The sequence below is a fragment of the Grampus griseus genome, assembly GCF_964374135.1.
Source record: "Grampus griseus genome assembly, chromosome: 2".
Classification (NCBI taxonomy): Eukaryota; Metazoa; Chordata; class Mammalia; order Artiodactyla; family Delphinidae; genus Grampus; species Grampus griseus.
In genome coordinates, this window is record NC_139018.1 from 38,060,231 (window position 1) to 38,083,901 (window position 23,671).

The 23,671-nt window shown below is 39.7% G+C and overlaps 1 protein-coding gene across 3 annotated transcripts in view; it reads left to right on the top strand.

The window, feature by feature from the left end:
- The window catches only part of PPP2R5E (protein phosphatase 2 regulatory subunit B'epsilon), a 147,555-nt gene extending 124,420 nt beyond the window's left edge, over window positions 1-23,135 (top strand). For 2 of the 3 annotated variants that reach the window (XM_082647644.1, XM_082647642.1), the window contains exons 6-14: window positions 6,157-6,287; window positions 6,455-6,514; window positions 7,496-7,604; window positions 9,053-9,106; window positions 9,209-9,259; window positions 10,990-11,109; window positions 15,607-15,734; window positions 17,846-17,947; window positions 22,882-23,135. In XM_082647644.1, coding sequence (XP_082503770.1) covers window positions 6,157-6,287; window positions 6,455-6,514; window positions 7,496-7,604; window positions 9,053-9,106; window positions 9,209-9,259; window positions 10,990-11,109; window positions 15,607-15,734; window positions 17,846-17,947; window positions 22,882-22,981 — 855 coding nt within the window. In that variant the 3' untranslated portion in view covers window positions 22,982-23,135. The remainder of the gene's footprint in view (window positions 1-6,156; window positions 6,288-6,454; window positions 6,515-7,495; window positions 7,605-9,052; window positions 9,107-9,208; window positions 9,260-10,989; window positions 11,110-15,606; window positions 15,735-17,845; window positions 17,948-22,881) is intronic. The other variant, XM_082647643.1, reaches the window with a different exon arrangement.
- Window positions 23,136-23,671: the final 536 nt, after the last annotated feature.

A 23,671-nucleotide genomic window follows, 5' to 3' on the forward strand; every position in this document is an offset into this window, starting at 1 on the left:
CTCCAGGTGCTTTATTACTTGATCGAGATGAAGGTATTAGGAAGATAATTTTTTTTCACCTAGCAGAGTAGCTTAAGTGAAAAACAAAGCCAGACATGTAGAGATCTGATTTTAGTTTGGTTTAAAACATTGAGAATACTAATTTCATTGATTATTTACTCTTTTTTTTACATGAAATAGCACTGGGCAGTTGCTTCTTTATGTAGAAGAGGGTAATGGGCTTTTTGTTTCAAGTCTTTTGCTCATATGGTTTATAAAGAAAAATAGCAAGCCCTGCCTGATCCTTCCCCAACCCAGAGTCTCGTTCCCTATAGGTAACCACATTCAGGTCTTCTAGCTGTTTCCTCATATGTATCTCCATAATTCTAAAGAGCACTCTTACTGCCCTTTGTTGATGTTTTTCATCTGTTCCTACTATAAGCCACTGCATGTCTCCCTCTATGTCTTTCCAATGCAGTTATGTCACAAAATTTAATTCAATCAAATTGTAGTGTTTGCATTAGTATGACTGTGTATATGTTGTTCAGAGCCAAGACACACATTATGCTATAATTACATTTCTTCTCTTATAGGGCTTTTTTTTTTTTTAACCCCTAGAATTAGTAGTTGCCTTATTTTTCACTTGCTTGCTTTCTTATGTAGTCGTCATTAGTATATCCCTTAGTTCTCTGAGAGCACCATACAACTCTTCCCAGTCTGGCCCATGCTGATAACTAGTCTTTTTTTTTTTTTTCCTCTTGGAGGCCTTTTTTCTGGAGCTCCAGTCATCCTGCTCTGGTTGGCACTGGTTGCTTTCTCTAGGCTGTATCTGCAGTGGCCATCCTGGGACTTAGCTTTTCTGGACTATGTCTTTATTTCCTTGGGTTCCTCTCTTTCGTTTTGGTGGGATACATACGCTAAATGCTTCCTAAGAAAGCATGAATGGGATGTAAATTTTTTGAGCCCTGCTTCTCTGAAAATGGCTTTATTCTACCCACATACTTGGTTGATGCTTTGGCTAGGTTTGGATTTCTAGGTTGGAGCCCATCCTCCCTCAGCGGTTTTAAGGAATTGCTCTATTGTCTTCTAGCTTTCAGTGTTGGTGTTGAGAAGGCCTGTGCCAGCTGAATTCCTTATCCTTTATAGTGACCTGTTTTCTCTGTAAGCTTTTGTGATCTACTCTTTGTCCACAATGTCCGGAAACTTCAAAGTGTTGTGCTTTGTTCATTTATTGTGCAGAGGACATAATGGCCCTCATCTGTATTGAAACTCATGTAGTCATGTCCTTTTTTCCTAGAAAATTACATTGAATTATTTCTCAGATAATTTCCTTCTCTTTATTTTCTGTTTCTCTGTCTCTGTACCCATTTAAAATGTCTGTTAGTCACGTGTTGGACCTTTTGGATTGATCCTTTAGTTTTCTTATCTTCTTTCTTCTGTTACAATCTTCATCGTTTGGTTATACTTTCAGCATAGATTTGCTCATTTTAATGCGCCAGTCCTTCTGAAACTTTTATTTCTGTTACATCTTGAATTTCCAAAAGCTCTATTTTATTTTCTGAATATTCATCTGTAATAGCATTCTGATTTTGTTTCAAGTATCTAGTAGATTTGTTTATTTCTGGGGATGTTATAGGTTCATTTTTTGCAGTTTTTTTCTGCTCCTTGCAGTATGGCTATTTCCTCTGAGTTCTTTATGATGGTTTGTTTTGGTCTCTATCTTTTATGTTAGAGTGTTTGGTGATCTTTGACAATATTCATAGTTATACGTTAGTCCAAAAAAAGCCTCCTAGAGGGCTTCCCTGGTAGTGCAGTGGTTGAGAGTCCGCCTGCCTATGCAGGGGACACAGGTTCGTGCCCCAGTCCAGGAAGATCCCACATGCCGCGGAGCAACTGGGCCCGTGAGCCATGGCCGCTAAGCCTGCGCGTCTGGAGCCTGTGCTCTGCAATGGGAGAGGCCACAACAGTGAGAGGCCCGCGTACCACACACACACAAAAAAAGCCTCCTAGAACCTGTGTCTGTGAGTGTGAGTGTGTGTGAGTGTGTGTGTGTGTGTGTGTGTACGTGTAAGTGGGAGACACTTGGCACATTAGGCAGAGGCCTTGCCATTTCATTGAGAAACCTTCAAATATTAGTATATCTGTAGGTGTTTTCCTCTTGAGGCTGTCAATTTCCCCAAAAAGGGACCGTCTAATCTCCTGCCTCAGTCAGAATTGAGAGCTTAGTCAGGGAAGGGCCTGGCAAGGTCATGTTCTTCAGCATGCAGAATTTTATTAAATCCCATTATTTTCAATAACTGTTTTACTTTAGCTATATCTGATATCCCCAAGACTAGAGACTTACTCATTTATTCCCTCCAGACCTTGATTTTCAATCTTCAGTACACTGCATGGGACAGAGGATCTGGGAGGTCTTGTTACTCTTTCTCCAGGCTTTCAGTCAGTTCTGCTGTTTCTAGCTCCTCACACCCTTGACATCAAATATATCTGGTGCCGTCAATTCTTATGCCTTTTAAGGGTTCCCTGGTGTGAATTGGCTTGCTTCTTGTTGGCGTCCCTCCCTGCTGGCAGAATGGAAAAACATTTAGCAGAGTGGAGAAAGAGGAAACCTAAGATAGTTACCCCTTGCCATCTACTTTCCATCTTTGAGAGATGTGCAAATTTGCCTAATCTTCTCTCCAATCCTTTCTGCCCCATGGATTTCTTCCATTTTTATTCTTTTTACTCTCACTTCAGGGAGTGTTCAAGAGGAGAGAGGTTCAATCTCCCAAGTCTAACTGAAAGACCCTAACTACCTTTTTCATTTTGCCCTTTTAATTTCACTGTAGATTTATTATGAGGTTCAGGGGAGGTTCTTTGGCTAAATCACTAGGCAGTTCATCACTGTCTGTTAGTTTCAGGAAGGCTGATTTTGTAAACTAGGAGACAGCATGTTGACAGGTCTGTCTTTGCTCTGTAATCACCCTGGAAACTCCAGCTTCGCTTCTTTGACAACAAGTTGCCTGTTACATTGTAGGGAGCATAGTCTACCTAGGCATTTACAAATACTGGATTATGTTTTTCATTGCTTTTTTTTTTGTGGGGAGTGTTTGAAGTGTATATATGACTAAGCACACAAATATTACTTTGTTTTGGAAATTAGAGCTCATCCCACTCTCTCCGTTTGGGCCTGTGCACTGTTCTACCTTTTCTTTTGTCTCATACATCATGAAATCATCAAGAGTGTGTTCTGTAGAGCAGCAGAAAATTAGTTTATATACTGCAATTTATCTTTCTCAAAGAACATAGAATATATAATATTTGTGGCTTTAAAACTCACTCAGGTTAGGTGCCTGGTAATACATTTTCTTTGAGGACCTAATGGAAACATTAGTTAAATAATTTTTGTTTAATTATTATGTGTTCATTAAACTCTTAAAGATTAACAGTACAGGGCTTCCTTGGTGGCGCAGTGGTTGAGAGTCCGCCTGCCAATGCAGGGGACACGGGTTCGTGCCCCGGTCCGGGAGGATCCCACATGCCGCGGAGCGGCTGGGCCCGTGAGCCATGGCCGCTGAGCCTGCGCATCCGGAGCCTGTGCTCCGCAGCAGGAGAGGCCACAACAGTGAGAGGCCCGCGTACCGCAAAAAAAAAAAAGATTAACAGTACATAAGCATGGTTGATTCAAGTTTTGCTAAAAGTACACCCCCTCAAACCTTCTCCTACGTTAGTTGCAAATTACTCATTAAGCCCTTCTACAACACTTGAAAATAGAAACCAACTAAAAAAATAGAACTCAAAGGATAATTATTTCTATTAACAAGGAATGGAATGAGTAGGTTAGAAATCTTCTGTCATTTTATGCAGGCATTAGGTAAGAGATACTGAGCCGGTGGGGCCTTTTTGGCCCACAGCGTTCACATCTTTCTTTCTTAGGCCGTTTCTTGTGGAAATGTGTAGTTGACTTGCTCATTGCTCTCCTGTGGACTCCAAGCTTGTTCGTGTGTGTGCACGCGTGCGTGCGCGCAGCAAAGAGGACAATCCCTGGTGCGTGCAGAGATTGACTGATTGACTGGTTGATTGATTGCATGACAAAGTAGGCAGAGAGATGGCAGGTATTTTAACCACATCTTCTGTTTAGATAGGCTGCTGGTGAAGGTATGTGTTATTGAATCTGCCATGAACACTTCCTTCACCTCTAACTCCTAATTTCTTCATGGATGGCACTTCCTCTAGCAGCCTTCCCTGATCACTCCACTTCTCCCAAATAGAGTAGATGTGTCTGCTATGTATTTATATAGTATCCTGAGCCACTTACCATGCTGCTTATTTCCCTGTATCCCTCATTGCGTTAGGCTCTGTAAAAGCAGGGTTGCCCATCATTGTATCCCTGACACCTTGCCCAGTGACTGGCGACATACTCATTTGAAACAGTCATTGTTTGAATGGATGCATGACATTGTACAGTCAAAAATTTTGTCTGTCTCACTGCCCAGTTTTGAAGACTATTCTTCAGTTTGTGCTTTCTGCCATTATGTAAAGGGATTTTTTTTTTTTTTGTCTGTAACTCTGTCTTTTGTTCAAAGAAAAGCACCAAAGTAGATGATTTATTTGATTACTGCCCACTGCCTTCTTCTGCTGTCGGTCTCAACCTCAGTCTTAATCACTTGAAATCATGCTTTAGTCTGTCCTGATAGCTCTTTTTTTGTAATTAGGGTAGTCTCTTCATTTGTATGCTCTCTATATGCTCTTGAAATGTTTTGCTATGAAGTCAACATTAGAACTATGAGTTTTGTTTTATTGCAATGATAATGAAGGTATGAAGAACTCAGTAAAATTTAGACCAGTCTCCAAGTTTGTTCTTCAGCTAGAGGAACCTGCCCACTATTGTTTTAAAAAAAAAAAAAAAAAGGCAGCCTTATTGAGATATAATTCATATACCATAGAATTCAGCCTTTTAAAGTTTACAATTTGATGTTTTTTAATATATTCCACAGAGTTGTGTAACCATCACTGTTATATGATTGCAGAGCACTTTTTATCATTTCCCAAAGACACAGCCTACCCATTAGCAGCCACTCCTCGTTCTGCTCTCTGTCTCTGTGGATTTGCCTATTCTGGACATTTCACATAAATGGAATCATACAATATGTGGCCTTTTTGTGTCTGGCTTCTTTCACTTGGCATGATGTTTGAGAGGTTCATCCACGTGGTAACATATTTTTTACTTCATTCCTTTTTATGGTTGAATAATATTCCACTGCAAGCACACTTTGCAGCAGTTGACGTTGGGGTTATTTCCACTTTTTGGCTGTTATGAATCATGCTGCAGTGAACATTCATGTACAAGTTTTTGTGTTGACATATGTTTTCAATTCTGATAAGATGGGATCTTATCAGGATTCAGTTATTGCCTTTAGATTACAAATGATTGGGAACTTAAAAATAATGTTATTCATGTATAACGTACATATGGAAATCGTAAGTGTTTACCTCAGTGGTGAACACACCCATGTAATAAGAGCCAGGATCTAGAAAGAGAACATTGCCAGTATTGTTGGGAACTCTGATGCTTGCTTTGGTGTGGGTTATCTAAATTTACTTGAATGCTCTGGCAGAGCTGAAAGCTTAACTATATATTTGGAACATAAGCTCAGTAGATGGCTTATTGTATAGAATTGCGGTGATTGAGGTAATGGACTCTAGGGTCTCAACTGCTTGGGTTCAAATCCCAGCTCTACTGCTTGAGACCATGCGCAAGTTACTTAGCATCTCTCTGCCCCAATTTCCTCTTCTGAAAAATGGGAGTAAGACTACCTCATAGGGAGTATTAATATAAGCAGATTGCTTAGAAAATTGCCTGATGATCATACTAAGTGCTGTATATGTGTTACCTATTATTATGATTATTATGATTGTTATTATTGTGTATATCTTCTCTACAGTATAAGCTACCCTTGTCTGACTTATTTATCACTGTATTCCCAAAGACTAGCACTGTGCCTGCCACATAATAGATTTTCAATAATTTTTTGAGGAAGGAAGGGAGGGAGGGAGGGAGAAAGGAAGGAAGGAAGAGAGGGAGGGAGGAAGGAAGGAAGGAAGGAAGGAAGGAAGGGATTTTAAGTGAGTGGCAGAATTCCCAAATCCTTTTCTGAAACTGCTTTTGACAGCGACACTGTCTTTTATTTACAACAGCTTTTGGAGCTGTTTGACAGCGAAGACCCACGGGAACGGGACTACTTAAAAACAGTCTTACACAGAATTTATGGCAAGTTTCTTGGTCTTAGAGCATTTATCCGAAAACAGATTAACAATATTTTTCTAAGGTAAGTGGAGGGTGGGGGGAGAAGGAGAAGCAAAGTTGGTGGTTTTATAGAAGTATTAAGTAAACCTCAAATATTTGACCATAGTGTACTGACTTTTTCTCTTTTTTCTTTTTCTTTTATCTCCTCTCCTCCCCTCCCCTCCCCTCTTCTTTTCTGTCTCTTTTTAGGTTTGTTTATGAAACAGAACACTTCAATGGTGTAGCTGAACTGCTGGAAATATTAGGAAGGTAAGCACATTTTTATCTCATTGCTAATCTCAGGTGAATGTCGTTGTGACAGGTTCAGGTGGCACAGGGAAATGCTACCCCAAATCCCTTGCTTGTATGTACGTCGGGTCTCATCTGTGCTTATAGCATGTTTCCCAGCTGACTCTACAAGACGCAGTTTTGTGTTTCCCTTGTTCCATAATTATGAATTGCTATTTTTTTGGAATGACTGAAAGAGCTAACAGTTTATTCATTATTCATCTAATTGCAGTCAGGCCAGTTACATCTTATTCTTGTCAGTTTTGTTTCTAGGCTACGTCTCCTCTGCGATAATTTTTGAAAGTAAGTTTATAATAAGTTAGAAAGATTGCCATTTTCAAAGAGTCCATGTACCCAAGTCAAGTTCTTGAACAGCTGCTGCCTGGAGTAGTGGAATGAATTGGAAAGAGACAGCTGTTGTGTGGGTTTCTACACACAAGAGAGCTAATGTAACTGGGCGATGTGATTACTTAGTCTCTCCTCCTAATATGAGGAGAGAGGGAAGGTGGAGTCACACGGTTCTCTCTGGGACTTCCCATAGTTGGGCTCTTTACCCAGGGATAATCTTGGCCTGGGCCAATTTCAGGAACAGGAAGGGATGATGTCTGGAAATGGAAAGGGTCATGAGTGAGCAAGGCAGGCGATTATTTGGGGAAGGAAAAGAGGGAAGGAAAAATAAAGAGTTGTTGATACAAAAGCTTTGGGGAACTATCCAACTAGGTGTGAGATCTCAGGAGCCTTTGCTGGGAGATCAGAAGCAAATTTCCTTCTTTTAAATTTCCTTCCTACTTAAAGATATTCTTTAAAGCAACTAAGAAGTCTTGAATGCCACTGGGGTGGGTTTTGGGTTGTTCTGGACTAAACATAAACTGATTAAGATTTAACCTAATCTCACAGGAACAGTGTCTCAATTTAGCTTGTTGTGGTAACATTGCTAATTCATGTCTCTTTTCTTTTTCCTAGTATTATCAATGGCTTTGCTTTACCTCTTAAGGCAGAACACAAACAGTTTCTGGTGAAAGTGTTGATCCCTTTACACACTGTGAGGAGCTTATCACTCTTCCATGCCCAGGTAGAATTTTGTACAACTACTTTTGGAAGCAAAATAAAGTTTGTAAACCCAGTGTTTCATTGATATTGTTATTTACTTAATTTACACAAACAAAACGCTTGTTAAAGTTTAAAATATTCCCCAAGGCAAATAAAAATGTGTATATATTTTCCTATGTATAGGAGTATCATGGGAATATTTTTCAAGTGGGAGAAGCATTTGTTTAATCATATCATTTTACAGAGAGAACTTAGATACTTGCCCAAGTTCACACAATTATATACTGAACAGGTTGCATATAATAAAATGTAATGGGCTTTTCAGATTTGTACCTTTGGACATGTGTAATCATTTTGGGATGTTCTTGAATCTTTTAGCTCATCCTCATTTTGCATTAGTCTATCCTTGCCCTTTGCCCCCTCTTCTAGTTCATCCACCATTTCTTTCTCACTTTCTATATACAAATAACACTCTCACAAGTAAACAAATCAATCAGTATTTTCACTTACTTTTATTTTTAGCCTCCATTACTTTAAAAAGCACACCCTGTCTAGTCCCCACTCTAATTTCCCTGCTAAAACTGCCTTGCATGGTAAGCATGTCAGTAGGAGGTAGATAAATGATCTAGTGGCATTTTAATTTTACCAGTTCAAACCTCTGACGCCCTCCTCCTTGCAATGGGAATGTTTTGAGTTTGCATAAAAATGTAACACATTTTTCAGAGTGGTGTTCCTCTTTAAATGTGAAATGCTGTGTTTCGAGGAAAAATTAGTCCATATGCTTCTAATTTAGAACACCATCAAAATGTTGTTTCGCAAGGGTGGATTTCTTGTCCAAGAATCTTTACGAGCCCTTTTGCAGATCTTGTCTCTAGTGTTTGAAATAGGATATCACACTTCATGATCATTTACAAATTCTTACCTCGATGAGTTAGCATCAGATGTAGAACTCTTCGTGTTTGTCCAGGGCTCTACCTGTGGCAGGTACAACCTTTTATCTTTCCATGAAGCTGCTTCAGTTTGCGCGTGCCATTTCATGCCACCAGCAATGTTTTTAATAAGTGCCTGCTTCTCATATAGGACTCTTCTGGAACCACAGTAAACCCCAGTACTGTTGATGTTCCAGCAGAGAGAAAAGAAGCCCATGAGATGTAGCTCAAACTATATGTAGATGAGATACTTTCAGAATATACTGGATGTGCTGTTTCACCTCTGCTTTTCATTAGCTGAATATTTCATGTCCCAATATTCTTTTTAAACAAATTTCCCTGGAGCCTTGTTAGTGTCAATCTTTGGCTTGAAAAAGTAGCTTCATATTTTGCTTTATATATATTTTATTTTAAAAATGAATTGAATGTGAAGTTATTAAAACCAGACTCTGGAAACTTTTTAGGGCTTTTTAATAATACATCTTTGAGCCCTGAGTATATAGAATTTCCAATTTTGTCTTTTGTCTGTTTGTTTCTCCAGCTGGCATATTGCATAGTACAGTTTCTGGAGAAAGATCCTTCACTCACAGAACCAGTAAGTATTTTTTCCATAATTTCAGAAAACTTCAGAAAGACCACTTTTCATGATGTATAGAAGAAAATTAACTGCAATTTGTTTTTCTCCTTTTCATTTTAGGTTATTAGGGGATTAATGAAATTTTGGCCCAAAACATGTAGTCAAAAAGAGGTAAGTGCTCAATGTCAGTGTGTTAATAGCTTACTAGAGCACTGAGATAATAAGCGTGTGTAAAAATGCATTATCTCCTCTAATCCTTATTGTGACTCAGCAAGGCAGGGCTGTAAATATTCTCATTTTACTAGTTATGAAACTGCTATTTAGAGGTTAAGTAGCCTACCTGGGTATGCTAAGTACAGGTGATTAGGCCACAACGTGCCTCCCTGATTCCTGAACCCTGGGCTTTTACCCTGGGCTGCTCAGCCCTGGGTAAGCCCAAGGCAGACCCCAGTCATGTGTCCAACTGTCTAGCTCTACTGATGTCCCCTTCCTAGTGACCACCTACATAATATGAAGGTTTTCCTGTCACTGTTGATAGATGCTACAGCAAGCTGCCCCAATACCTACTTTAAAGCATCATGTAGGTGGGATCTCACTATGCACAATCTTAAAATATATTACAGACCTTTAGTTTCAGCTGTTCACAAGTGGCCCTGGAAATCTCTGATCTACAATCATTTGTACTTTTGCCAAGACCTAAGTGAGCGTGTGCTGTGTGAGGTTTCCGTGGAGGAAGTGAAGCTCTTAGCCTCGCGGTGAGCCTAGCTGGGCACCAGATCTGCACCCACTTTTCTGAAAGGTTAGAAACCATATGGAAAATGGCCCACAAACAAAGGTCAGCTGTTAGTTTTTCATTTGGAGAGTATTTTGGAAGAACTTCAGAATGTTTCTCAACAAATGGCAAGGCTCGACTATATTTCGCTTTTAACAGAAACACCCTCCTTCTCAAATCAGCTACAATTCTCCAAAACCCTACTTTACACATTTCCAGAAAATCATCTAATTTCTTAATACCTGTTAGGTAAGATTAAACTATGCATTGCTACCCAGATGCATCTCAAGATATGAAAACGTCATGTTTTGTACTTTAATTGCAGGCTTAATTTTTTTTCTAGGCAGTTATTTCTTCATGCCTCAATAGGAAAGTGGTTTTAACTTCTGTCAGTTTTCCATTATACTGGAAACGAGTGACCCTCCTATTGATTTGACTCCATTTTGTGATCTAAAAGCTGTGGTTTTGGAGGCAGATGGTACTGAGGTCACAAGATTCATTGTGCTCTGTAGCGAGTGAGTGTGTTCATATGTATATGTGTGTAAGTGTGGAGATTGGGTCCGTGTGTGCTGAGGGGTTTAAAGTGGCGTGTGTGTGTGGCTGAACCTCCTCGTCTGTCTCTCTGACTCTGTGTGTTCTGCAAACTGGTGTCTCTTAGAGGAGCGCCTAGCACATAGCAGGGGCTGTAAATGTTTGGCAAATATCTGCGTGTGCTGCCGCTGTGAGCTTTGTCCATCGTGCCGGAGGGCCACTTGCCCACTGTTTTAAAAATATGGAGGAGGGGAGGAGAACCCCAAAGGGATAGTCCCGTTTCCCAGGGCCCTGCTGCAGTGTGTAAGTACCCCTCATTCTGTATAATAGATGTAGCACATGGAGTATTTTTTCCAAAGTAAATAGAATCACATTTTCAATGCCGTAGGGAATTTGTTCTTAACAAGTACTCTCTGGTGAATTCCTTGTGAAATGAACATCTAACATAAGTTAAACCCTGATTTGTTTTGTTCATGTTTGGTTTTATGTATAAATTTTCATTATATTAAAACTGTGCAAAACCCTCATTAGTCCTCTTTGTCCATATGGATTTTTTTAATCAAGCACCTCACACTTTGTGTTTTGCCTGTACTTCCAGGTTATGTTCCTTGGGGAGCTGGAAGAAATATTGGATGTGATTGAACCTTCACAGTTTGTTAAAATCCAAGAACCTTTGTTTAAACAAATTGCCAAGTGTGTCTCTAGCCCCCATTTTCAGGTTAGTAATAAGAGGGCGTGAGCCAGAGTGGCTTATAAAACATGTATTATTTTGGTCAAGTTTCATTGGTATTGAAAGAAATGTAATGGACACTAACTAATGTAATGGACCCTAACTGTTGTGGGTTTTTTTTGTTTTATTTATTTATTTATTTTTGCGGTACACGGGCCTCTCACTGTTGTGGCCTCTCCCGTGGCGGAGCACAGGCTCCGGACGCGCAGGCTCAGCGGCCATGGCTCACTGGCCCAGCCGCTCCACGGCATGTGGGACCTTCCCAGACCGGGGCACGAACCCATGTCCCCTGCATCGACAGGCGGACTCTCAACCACTGCGCCACCAGGGAAGCCCTACCTGTTGTTTTTATTGGCTGATTTTTCACACGATAACAATACTTTTGGTAATCACCACCTTCATCTTGAACACTTGCTACATGACAGCCGCTGTGATGGTGCTTTCTGTCCAGTAACTTGAATTCTCATGACCACTCTGCAAGGAGGGCATTATGATTTTTACAGATGTAAACACTGACCCTCAAAGTGGTAAAATAACATGTCTCAAGTAAAAGGGCTGAATAAGAGGTGGACTGGTAGGGCTCCTATAGTGTGTAAGAGAGAATGCTGAATAAAGCTTAAAAGAAAAAGGGAATGCTGATATTCTATACTGTGCTAGATGTTTTACATACGTTACTCCTAAACTTCAAATTATCCTCTGAGGCTTTCCCCCCACTTTCTAGATGAGAAAAATGAGGCTCAGAGAATGATTTGCTCAAATTCCCCACTTAATAGGGAGTGGGGAGTCACATAGGCGTCGCTTCTGGTGAAAGCCCGTGCCCTTCCTGTGGCACCACTCTGCCTCCTTGTGGCCGCTCTGGGAGAACACAGGGAGGGTGAGCCTGGGCAACCCTTTTCTCGACTGGGGACATTTTAGCAGTGCTGTGGGACCCACACTGGAGAGAAGAAGGTGATCTTGGGTGAAACACATTAGGTTTTATACTTTGGCTGTCTCACCAAAGGTCCAAGTCACAGACCTAGAGAACTGACTCTTTATATACTGCCTGTTGATTTGAAGAGACTGTTCAGATTGTATTTGGCAGCACAGAACCCCATTGCTAACATGGGGGACTTGATGGTGGACTTTTCTCTGAGCTGTCATTATCCTGCATAGTTAGAGACACTGGCTGTAGTTGTTGTTTTAATTTTTGACCTAAAGACATCTTAGTATGTCAAGTCAGTGATCTTATGACAACTTTACGATTGTACCACAAAGCCAAAAAAACAAAAAAAGAGTAGAAACCATTACATGAACCATTACCTTCAGATGATATGACACGTCTAGATTTTTTTTAAAATGCGGGACACTATGTACATGTTTTACATATTACACATGGCCTGTGGTGCTCAAATATCTGGATTGTTTACCTTATTTTTCAGTTTTTATCATGTGTTTGTGGTAATGGAGGGCAAAGAGTGGGACTCTCTTCTCAAATGAGTACCACCAGGAAGCCTTAAATGAAGCTCAGAAGCTTAGAGAGGAGACAGACTGTCATAATTAGCTAGGGCTGTGTCTTAGGGCTACTCTAACAAAATACCACAGACTCTGGTGGCTTATAAACAACAGAACTTTTTTCTCACAGTCCTGGAGGCTGGCAGTCTGAGATCAGAGTGGCAGCAGCGTTGGGTGAGGGCTCTCTTCTGGGTCGCAGACTTCTTGCTGTATCCTCACATGGTGGAAGGGGCTAGGGAGCTCTTGGGAGCCTCTTTTAAAAGGTACCAATCCCATCGTCTTTGGAGGTTAGGATCTCAACATAGGAGTTTTGGGGGGACACAAACATTTAGACTGCAGCAGGCTTCCATAACAAAACACCCCACACTGTGTGGCTTAAACAACAGGAATTGATTTCTCATAGTTCTGTAGACTGGAAGTCTGAGATCCGAGTGCCAGTGTGGTATGCTTCTCTGAGGGCTCTTTCTGGCTTGCACATCTCACTGTGTCCTCACATGGCCTTTCCCTCCTGCATGCTTGAGGAAAGAAAAGGAAATCTCTCTCTTCCTCTCCGTATAAGGCCACCAAGCCTATCGTATTAGGGCCCCACCCATATGACCTCATTTAACCTTAATCAACTCCTATCTCCAAATGCGCTCACACTAGGGGTTAGGGCTTCAGCATTTGGATTTCCTGCAGGAGGGGGAGACGGAGATGGAGGTAGGGGAGCGGGAACACAATTCAGTCCATAGCAGAAGGAAAAGAAATTTAAATTCCTTGACAGAAGTAAAACTGAGAACAAAAGAAAGAAGGAGAGTAAAGAAGTTCTTTGTTCATTAATTGAGTGTTCATTGGTTCATCCAACAAACATTTATCGAGTGTCACTCTGTGTAGTCAGATGCTGCTCACTACTTGCCCAGGTGAGGCATTGGGGTTAGAAGGCTCTGAGCTAGAGACACTGCACTGTGTGTGTGCAGGAAGACAGTGGGTCCCAGGAAAGTAGTGGTTCTGTCCTGCTGTCAGACATGCTAGTTTTCACTTTGCATAAGCAGTGCCTTTCCTCTTTAAAGGGCTTTGCTGGATACTGACTTTCTTTCTGTAAGTGATTTTACATATTGGTGAATAGATACATAGAGCTTAGGATACTTATTAGCATTAAGTAGCAGGTAAATATCAGACTCATAGTTGGATATAGGAAAAGCCTAGGTCTCTCTGCCTTTACTAGCATCCTCTTGTGGTCTCTTTAAAAATTTCTCCTATGGGTTGTTTTCAGAACAGCCTCATGCCTATTCCTCCTCTTCACCCTGCCCTTTCCTTGCCTTGTGCTCTACCTGCCTCAGCCACATGTATGCCTCATGTTTCTAGACACATTGTCCATGTTGGTGCCTCTGCCCCCCTTTCCTGTAATTCCTTTGGCTTCTTTCCTTCATCCTTCAAAGCCCAGCTTAGATGCTATGGCCTATGGTACATTTCTGCCCCTCTTCCTCTCCCCCGAGTCATCTGGATTGTTCTTTCTGCTCTTTCCTCTGGCTCTTTATTTCTAGATCTGATACAGCATCTATCACAGTTCATGTTGGATTGGGGATCGTGGAACCCCCTTTCCCTACCAGCACACGAGCTCCATAGGGATGATAGAGTGAAGAGGTTAAGCAGGGACTTAGGAGTCTGTCACTTGCTAGCCATGTGACCTTGAGGCTATGGCTTATCTCCTCTGAGCCTCAGTTTCCTCATTTGCAAAATAGAAATAATGGTACCTACTCTGTGTGTTGGTTGTGAGGATTAAATGAGAAAATATGTAAGTGAAACACTTACCACAGTGCCTGGCATATAGTAAACATTCAATAATAGTGAATTATTTTCTTTGTACTCTTGAGTGTCTAGTGCCTTATGAGACCCAGGAATTTTTTGTGAACCAAATTGAATAATGTAAATGGAAAGGTTCTAATTTCCCAGAGTCTATTGGTGGGCACAGGTTGTACCATTTTATTAAATTAAATGATTACATTTAAGTTAAATTTAAATTTATTTAATTAAAAGATCATTTCTTAATCTGTATGAATAAAAGAAGCTGCTCTTTTTTCCCTTTCCCCATATAACTACTCTTTTTAGAGGTTTTTAGATTTTTTTTTTTTTGAGACTTTGGTTTATTGAAATTATTATTGTTATTTTAGATTACTTTTTAGATTTTTTTTTGAGGGCTTCCTCTGAATTCAGAGAGTCAGTTGATAAATGTGGCAGTCCGAAAAAAGGGGTCTGAGATAGCAAGCGAATGTATGTACAGCCAGTATCCCTGAGTCCTAAACTGAGTGACTTCCTCCTGGCTTACCCAGTTCAAAGGCAGGGACCAGAAATGAACTCCGGAAAGAGTCTGGGCACTAGACTCACATCCCAGTTTATCATTGACTAGCAGTGTGACTGTGGCCAGGTTCCCAATCTCTCTGAACCTCAGTGCCCTCTTCTGTACAGTGATTGCCACTCCTTGGATGGTGGTAAGGATGACACATTCTGCCTGCAGCGTGGGCACAGTGCCTGGCCATAGGAGGTGCTTAGCAAATGCGCCTGCTCTGCAGGGATGGGCAGCTGGCTTTTCTTCAGCAGCTACTGACTGAAGGCCAGCCACGCGCTGCACCTTGTGGTTGATCTACAGTGTGCGGGATGAAAGAGGTGAGCCAAGAAGGGGATTAAAGTGATGGGGAAAACAGTGTAGCACATAGAAGTAGGGTGAGGGTGTCTGGAGCTTGCGAGCTGTGTAGGGAAAATGTGGAATCAGATTGAATGGGCATTGTTAAAGGAGAATATAAATAAGTAGGAAAACTTCTTTTTCATCCCCAAATTGATGAACCACTTCAGAACTTTCTGAAAGATTTTAAACCCACAAAAATGTAAAGTGTGATCAACATTTAATTTTATACTTGATTGAATGATATTAAGATCATCTTAAAATACTTTTGTTTGAAGAGATTATAATTTTGTTTTATCTTTCTCTCTTAACATTTTATTTTTCTTTTCTCAAAGGTGGCAGAAAGGGCACTCTATTATTGGAATAATGAATACATCATGAGTTTGATAGAAGAAAACTCTAATGTCATCCTTCCCATCATGTTTTCCAGTCTTTATAGGATTTCAAAAGAACATTGGAATCCGTAGGTTTCCACAGTTTTCCCCCTCCGTCCCTCCCTCCTCCCCTTCCTTCCTTCCTTGCTTCCTTCCTTCTTCCCTCCCCCCTCCCTCCATCCCTCCTTCCCTCCTTCTCTCTCTCCCCACTCCTTTGGCCTCTCTTCCTCCCTCCTTCTCTTTTGCTTAATAAAATGTCTTGCATGTATGCTCTGCGTCAGATGTTGTGCTTGATGCTGAAGATAGATTTGTGAAAAGATAAAATCCCTACATTTTAGAAATTCACTGACTGGTTGGGGAGACCCACAAATAAACAGATATTTTATAAAACAGTGTTTTAAGTGCTGTTATGTTCAGATATCTGTTTACTTGAGGGCTTCTTGACCTGTCTGTGAAGGTAGCTGAGGTATTTTGGGGATGCTCTGGATCAAGAGGAGAAGTTTGTGGATATTGCTAGGGTGATGATGCTCAAACTGAATCTTAAAAGAATTTGGCAGGTGGATGGGATGGAGAAGTCCATTCAGATAGTGGGTCTACCCATCACATCAAAAAGGCACAAAAAGGTAAGAAGCACCTGTCGTGTTCTGAGACCTGTGAATTTGGGAGGGCTGAAGCACAAGGTCATTTGGGGAGGTTGCTGGAAGGTAGGGTTAGAAAGTGGAGTGGTGCCCACGTGAGTCTTCACCCACTGGATGATAAGGAAACACTAAAGAGTTGTAAGAAGGGAAGTGCTCTGAACTGATTTGCATTTTAACAAGATCCATTTCTTAAAAACCAGTTCAGTCACTATATGGGTTCTCTAGGGGGAAAAACATTTTAAAATGTTCAAAGAGGAGTTTATCCTCTAGTCTTATGAAAGTTAAAGCATTCTGTATTTGAAGAGCTTTACATATTTCTCTGTGGAATAGAAAGAAAATTTAATGTGGCATTAAAAATTAGAGATAATTTAGTATATTCGTAGTATGTTTGTCTAAAAGTTTTACATACAACTATAAAATACCATATTTCTTACTTTTCACATTTGTCAATTTTTATGACTAAAACTTACAAGAATAAAGAGCTAGCAAACAAATCTCATTATGTAGATAGCCTCTTGAGAACCTAGAGAGTGGTTCTAGCAAGTGTCTGTAACTGCTCAGTAGCTTGTATTTGGCTCTTCTCCATCACTGCCCATCCTATTTGAGAAGGTCGTTCCCCATAAGTTTCCCTTTTAATGGACACAGGGCAGAAGCAACACAGCAAGTCCACTTTCTTATAAATGTTTTAGAAACATCAAACCCAGGGTTTATTATATGGCCTAACTTTTACCAATGCCTTTTTCAATGGTATTCGAAACACACTAAAGGGGAGTAATGTCGTGTAGTTTTGCAAAGGGCAGTGTCATTTAGACTCGAGTCTGAATATACCAAGCCCGTCACGGCCGAGTCCTCACATTGCCAAGAGCTTATTCTTCCCCTTGATAAGCATAGGCAGCCGCTTGGCTCTTTAGCTGTTTAGTATTCCACAGCTAGTAGCAGCCATCACCAGCTTGCCAGTTACCTTACCAGCCTGTGTATTGGGTCAGCAAGGGGACTAAGGAGTGGATGGACTGATGCAACTCCCAACTAGAGACGTAACTCGTATTAAACTGCCCTGCTTACAGAGGCTTGGTATCATCTTTGAATATGAATTATAGATATATAAAATTTGTTACCATGGGAACAGCCTTTGATTTTGATGAATTATGTATATTATCACTTTAAAAATAAAATTCTATGCAAATTCAGGTCTTGAAGGTTGGTCCTACCACAGGTGCTCATTCTTAGGGTGAAGTTGCTTTATTTTTATACTTGCCTTTTTATTAAATTAAATTAACAAGTGCCCACAGGCAAGTCTATTCTGGGTACCCATAGTTAAGAGGGCAAAATTCGATTTTGTTTTTCTAATCCTGCCAACCCCTCAGAAAGATATCTTACCTAAAGAATGTAGCTCTCTTGATGTGGAAGTGAATTGTAGGTCATTTCTAGTTGTTCCAACTAAAAAGGGAGGGAGACTGCAGTGTGAGGAGCTCATTCAGATAAAGGCTGTACATCCGCTCTCTTCATTCAGCATCCCATTATGTAGGACTAACCAATACGTTCCCTTCTCTCTGTGCTTCCAGGGCTATCGTGGCATTAGTGTACAACGTGTTGAAGGCGTTTATGGAAATGAACAGCACCATGTTTGATGAGCTGACAGCCACATACAAGTCAGATCGTCAGCGGTAACTTTTTAAAGCTTTTTTGTCAGCCGTGCATAATACCATTGAGTTCTTTTTTTTGCTCTTTGCTGAAGTTGCCTAATTGTACCTGAAATCCTAAGCAGCACATTTTATTTATTTCCATATTCATTTTCACATGATCATTAGCTGTGACTTTATTAGTCTGCCACTGGGTAACAAAGTGTCATTTTGAAAAAGGCTGCTTTCCTTCTTCCCTTCCATAATGTTTCTCTTCTGCCTCAGGGTTAAGAGCCTGGCACATAACTGGTATTTCAGGTCCACTTAAGGGGACCATCAGGTAGTTTGCCATCTGGAGTCACTCCCATTCTGAACTAGATTTCTGAACTGATTTGTACTTCACTCCAGCAGCAGGAGAGATGAGGCACCGTTTTTGTTTAGCTCTTTGGCCCGGAACTTACTTTCTATACTAAAACCCAACAAATTCCTTATGATTTAGAGAGCAGTGAAAAGAACAAGGAGGTAGAGTGTATTATACAGATCTTGAAATGTTTAAGATCAAAGGAGAGCAGAAACCAGTTGAACTCTTTATCGTAAATGCTCTGGTTTAGTAGGCCTTTGTTGAGTTCATTTACATGATTCTTCAATTTTGATATTTCTTGTTCAATGTGTTCACTTTCCAAAAGATGTTGTCTTAGTCTGTTTGGGCTGCTATGACAAAAGACCACATGGGTATTTTATGGGTAGCTTATAAAGAACAAAAATGTATTGCTCACAGTTGAGGAGTCTAGACGTCCAAGAGCGTGGCACCAGCATGGTTGGATGAGGGACCTCTTTCTGGTTCATATCTGGTCTCACTATGTCTTCACATGGTGGAAGGGACAAGGGATCTCTGTGGGGTCTCTTTTATAAAAGCACTAATCCCATCCATGAGGGCTCCACCCTCATGACCTAATCACTTCCCCAAAGCCCCACCTACTAATACCGTCACCTCTGTGGGTTAGGATTTCAGCATATGAATTTTGGGGGCACACAGATATTCAGACCCTGGCTTGATATACTTGGAGAGATTGAGGAAAGTCTGGAGAGCTTGTTAGTAGTTGAGCCTCTGGGTTGGCTTTTCTCATCCAGAAGAAAATGTCAGCTTTGTGTATATCATAAAACCACGGACCTTCAAGGATCCCAGAGTTTTCATACTCAAGACCTGGCGGAACCTCCTGAGCAAAACTATCTGTGGTTCCCTTGCATCTTTGCCCAATTTTTAATGTGTTACTTGGATTTTAGATAAAAAGAACAATGAAAGGAAAGGTTTGGTGGCAGGGACAAAGGACCTTCACAGTGATTTTTTTTTTTTTTTTTCTGGTACGCGGGCCTCTCACTGTTGTGGCCTCTCCCGCTGCGGAGCACAGGCTCCGGACGCGCAGGCTCAGCGGCCATGGCTCACGGGCCCAGCCGCTCCGCGACATGTGGGATCTTCCCGGACCGGGGCACAAACCCGTGTCCCCTGCATCGGCAGGCGGACTCTCAACCACTGCGCCACCAGGGAAGCCGATTTTTTTGTTTTAATTACCAGGATGCAGTATAGAAAAGTGACTTAATTATGGACTATGGCGAGTGTTTAACGGTAGAGAGAAGAGACTGAGATTTTTTATGCCACATTGAAATAAATACCAGTTATTGGATATGTTGTACCATACCTAAAGAACTTTTAATTTACTATACAGTATTTATAGTTGCTGCAAATCATTAAATTTATAGTAACCCTCCATGTTCCAAACTTAAATTAAAATCTTTAAAAAAATGTTATTTAAGTAAAGGGGATACAGGACACATTTTTATACTGTGACATACAATTAAGGAGTGCATTGTACATAATATCCTTTCTTTTATGGTAAGTAAAAACCCATTTTTATTATCCTAGTTGAATAAGGATTAAATCTGTAGAATTCCATTAAGACTATTAAAGACCTTATTTCTAAAATATTCAAATCGATTGAATTAAATTCATTCATTTCTGTTGAATTTCAGAACTGTTTTCTGATCATTTATCATTTAAACTAAATAGGCCAAACTCTTGAAAAAGATAAGAATGAACCAAGGGGACCAGGAATAGACACTATGAAGCTGATTCTGATAATCTGGTAAATTAAAGCGACTTATAGTGAGTGGACTTTCTTAATAACAGAAGGGTTTTTTTAAAGCCAGGGTAATATTTTGTCAAGTGAGCAATAGAAAGTTGTACTGAATAGTTGGAAATACTGGTTTTTCCATGGATGTGGGAAGAGAAAAAGAGACTAAAGAGATTTATTTGGTATTGTTAGACAAGAAATGAAAGGAGGATTTCACTTCCGGAAGGCAAGAAGTAACTAACTGTTTCAGTTCAGATCAAAATTTTTTAAGTATTACAAATCTGAAAACAGGTGGGTGTAGTAAGTAACACTCATAGATATTGATACATATGCCAACATTAGTGCTCTGTGAAATTGAAATTGGAAGAGAGTTTGACATTATCTCTAGTATGACAACTTGGTGGAGTTTTAAATTGCCACCTACAGGGAGAGAGAAAAGTGGGAAAGTATGGGGGTGACAGAAGCTATCTCAGAAATATTTAGGATTTTTGAAGATAAAGTTGTCAGTGTAAAAGATGTATGATAACTCAGCAAGAAGTTCATCTGGAAGAAAAGCCCCACAGGATAGTCTGCGATGATGCCATGCAACTCTTGATCAAAGACTCGTGAAATGCTTCAGTAACAAGATGAGTGTTTTAATCATGTCAGCACTTAATTTAAACTGCAGATTAGGGCAGTAAGAACCTAACATATGTTTAAGCTGTTTTTTAGTTGGATAAGGTCTCTAAGCCCTTGCTTACCATCTTCTTCCTCCTCCAAATAGGAAGATCAATATGCATTGAAACTCAGCAGGATCTGTAGAATTTACTTTTAAATCAGTGTTCTGTGATAACATTTATTTAGACCTAATATTATCCCCAGACTGTACTGAGAAACCGAAAGTGATAATTTACCAAACAGCTTGCTTTACAGTTAAGAATCTAGTATCCATAATGGTTGGAGAATTATCTAATCTTGCCCTTGTTACCCTATAAATAAAAATTTTCAGGATCAAAATTACCAAATAGGTAATTGTTTGAAAAACTATTACACTCACTGAAATTCATATTGTGCAGATTGTATTTGAGCTGGTTGGAACTAGTTGTAGTAAACAAGGCTTAAATGACCGAAATAATAATTATAAAATGATAATATTAATTACCATATTATATAATTAAATGTTCCCTCAATACCCTAGTGGAATGAGGTTATAAAATTCCTTAGATATTTCTAGAGACATTTTGGCAGGGGGATGAAGATTAATTTCTGTTGCTGTAGATATCAATATAACTTTTAAAAAATTGGTGACAATAAAAAATATGAGGCAATGGAATTATATACACATTTCACTTAACCTATGTGGATTTCCTTCCCTGAGTACATATTGTACTGTAGTGAAGTACGAAATTCTTACTAAGTGGAGTTAAATTCTTGCCAAGTGAAGTTGCTTAAGGACCATAATCTGCCATGCCTGGGGTGGCAGAGCCCCTGTTTTCAGGATTTATCTGAACTTATGGATTCACAGATGTTATCTGGGTCTGCTGTTTACTGGTTCATCACAACATGAAGAAACTAGGGACAGTGTAGTGAATTATTTTTAATAAATATGAAATTATTTAATGTATAGTATAGCCATGTGTTCCTGATTTTTGTACTTACTACTTCATTGATGTTAAAGTTAACGTTCTTTATTTTATAAAAATATGGTAATCTAAAAATGTCCTTGGCAAAATAAAATTTGTTTACTCTATCTATCTATCTATCTATCTGTCTATCTGTCTATCTATCTATCTGTTTATTTTTGGCTGTGTTGGGTCTTCGTTGCTGCGCACAGCTTTCTCTAGTTGCGGTGAGTGGGAGCTACTCTTCGTTGAGGTGTGCAGGCTTCTCATTGTGGTGACTTCTCTTGTTGCAGAGCACGGTCTCTAGGCACATGGGCTTCAGCAGTTGTGGCTCGCAGGCTCTAGAGCGCAGGCTCAGTAGTTGTGGCGCTCGGGCTTAGTTGCTCCACGGCATGTGGGATCTTCCCGGACCAGGGCTCGAACCTGTGTCCCCTGCACTGGCAGGCGGATTCTTAACCACTGCTCCACCAGGGGAGTCCCTACCCTATTTTGAACATCTAGTTTTTTGGTAAATTTTACCAAACAGTGAAATCTGAAAATTCTGGAAGTCATTAGTCAAATTGATATTGAGCCAAATTTGAAGGCTTGGAACGTTACAGATTTAATACCCAATAATATCAACAAAGTTCTGTCCAGAATTAAAACTGAAATCACAGAAGAATGTTTAATTTGTCCATATATATAGGTATAAAATAAGTTAGTAATGTGGATTTTGTGGTTTAATACTTGTAAGAACAAGATTCTGCTAAAGAGTTTACATATACATAATGTAAGAAAAATGAGTAATAATAAAGAGGAAGTATATTTTCTTGACCTACTACATTCTTTGTATCAGTGTCATCTCTATCAACCCTTTTGAGAAACTATTTGGAGACAAAAAGAAAATCAGATTTGAACTAGACCCAAAGTAAAAATGAATAATGTACCATTGGTTTTAGGATAACAGATACATAAAAATGATCATCATTTTTCTTTCTTGGTAATTTTGAAGTTAATTTTCTTTATTAAGCTAAGTATAAAGGAATATTAATGTAAAATATTAAAATATTCTTGTCATCTCCTACTCTAGTTTATGTCTATATAAGTGTCAAGAAAAAATAAAAAGCGAGAGAGAGAAAAACCAAAAATGCCAAACTTTTCAGAGACCTTTTAAAAAGTCTGGGGAAAAGTATGTCAAAGGGGCAGTTATTGTTGGATAATCTCTTTAAACTTTCTCAGTTGTTTACCTTGTATTCTATTTTTTCCCCAGTGAGAAAAAGAAAGAAAAGGAGCGTGAAGAATTGTGGAAAAAACTGGAGGATCTGGAGTTAAAGAGAGGTCTTAGACGTGATGGGATAATTCCAACTTAACAGAAATAATGACAACAACCTTACTAACCTGTGGAGTCACACATTTATGTAGTAGAAGATGGAACAGCAGTTTTCTGTATTGTGCAACTTTACAGTAGATTTCACATTTGTTTCATTATTACAACAGCACTGTATATACCTGTCTCTAAGTAAAGGAAAAAAAAAATAAGGACTTCAGTCCAAAGTTTGGACAGTAGATGGACTTCTCAGAACTTGGCAAACATAATCATTGTTCTAACCCTCTTTTAAAAGAAAAAAAAAAAAGCAGTCTTCAAAGATCTGTCAATGAAATTTGTATATTAAAATTCCATTATTGGGAGTTCCTTATTTATCATTAGCAGAGAGTATGAAACACTTTTCAAATGTGAACAATCTTAAATTTAGCTTGTCTTTCTGCTAAGCTGTTAAGTGTATTTATAGTAAAGGAAGGGAAAAAAAAAGACTGTCATTTCCTTATAAGTTTGTATAACATCCTCCTCTGGGTAACTTGACTGTAATTTGACATATTTTCCTTTTGCACATCTTCATGAGTTGAATGTCCACGTGGAATGGGGCCATGAATTATAAAGGTCCCTGATAAAAGTTTTGTTCACTGGAGTGAACATCTTTCCAGTAAGCAGGTAGTCCTGGTACTCCTTTAGTTTTAAAATTAGGAGTAAAAGAGAGCAGGTGATAAACATAGTAGGGAAG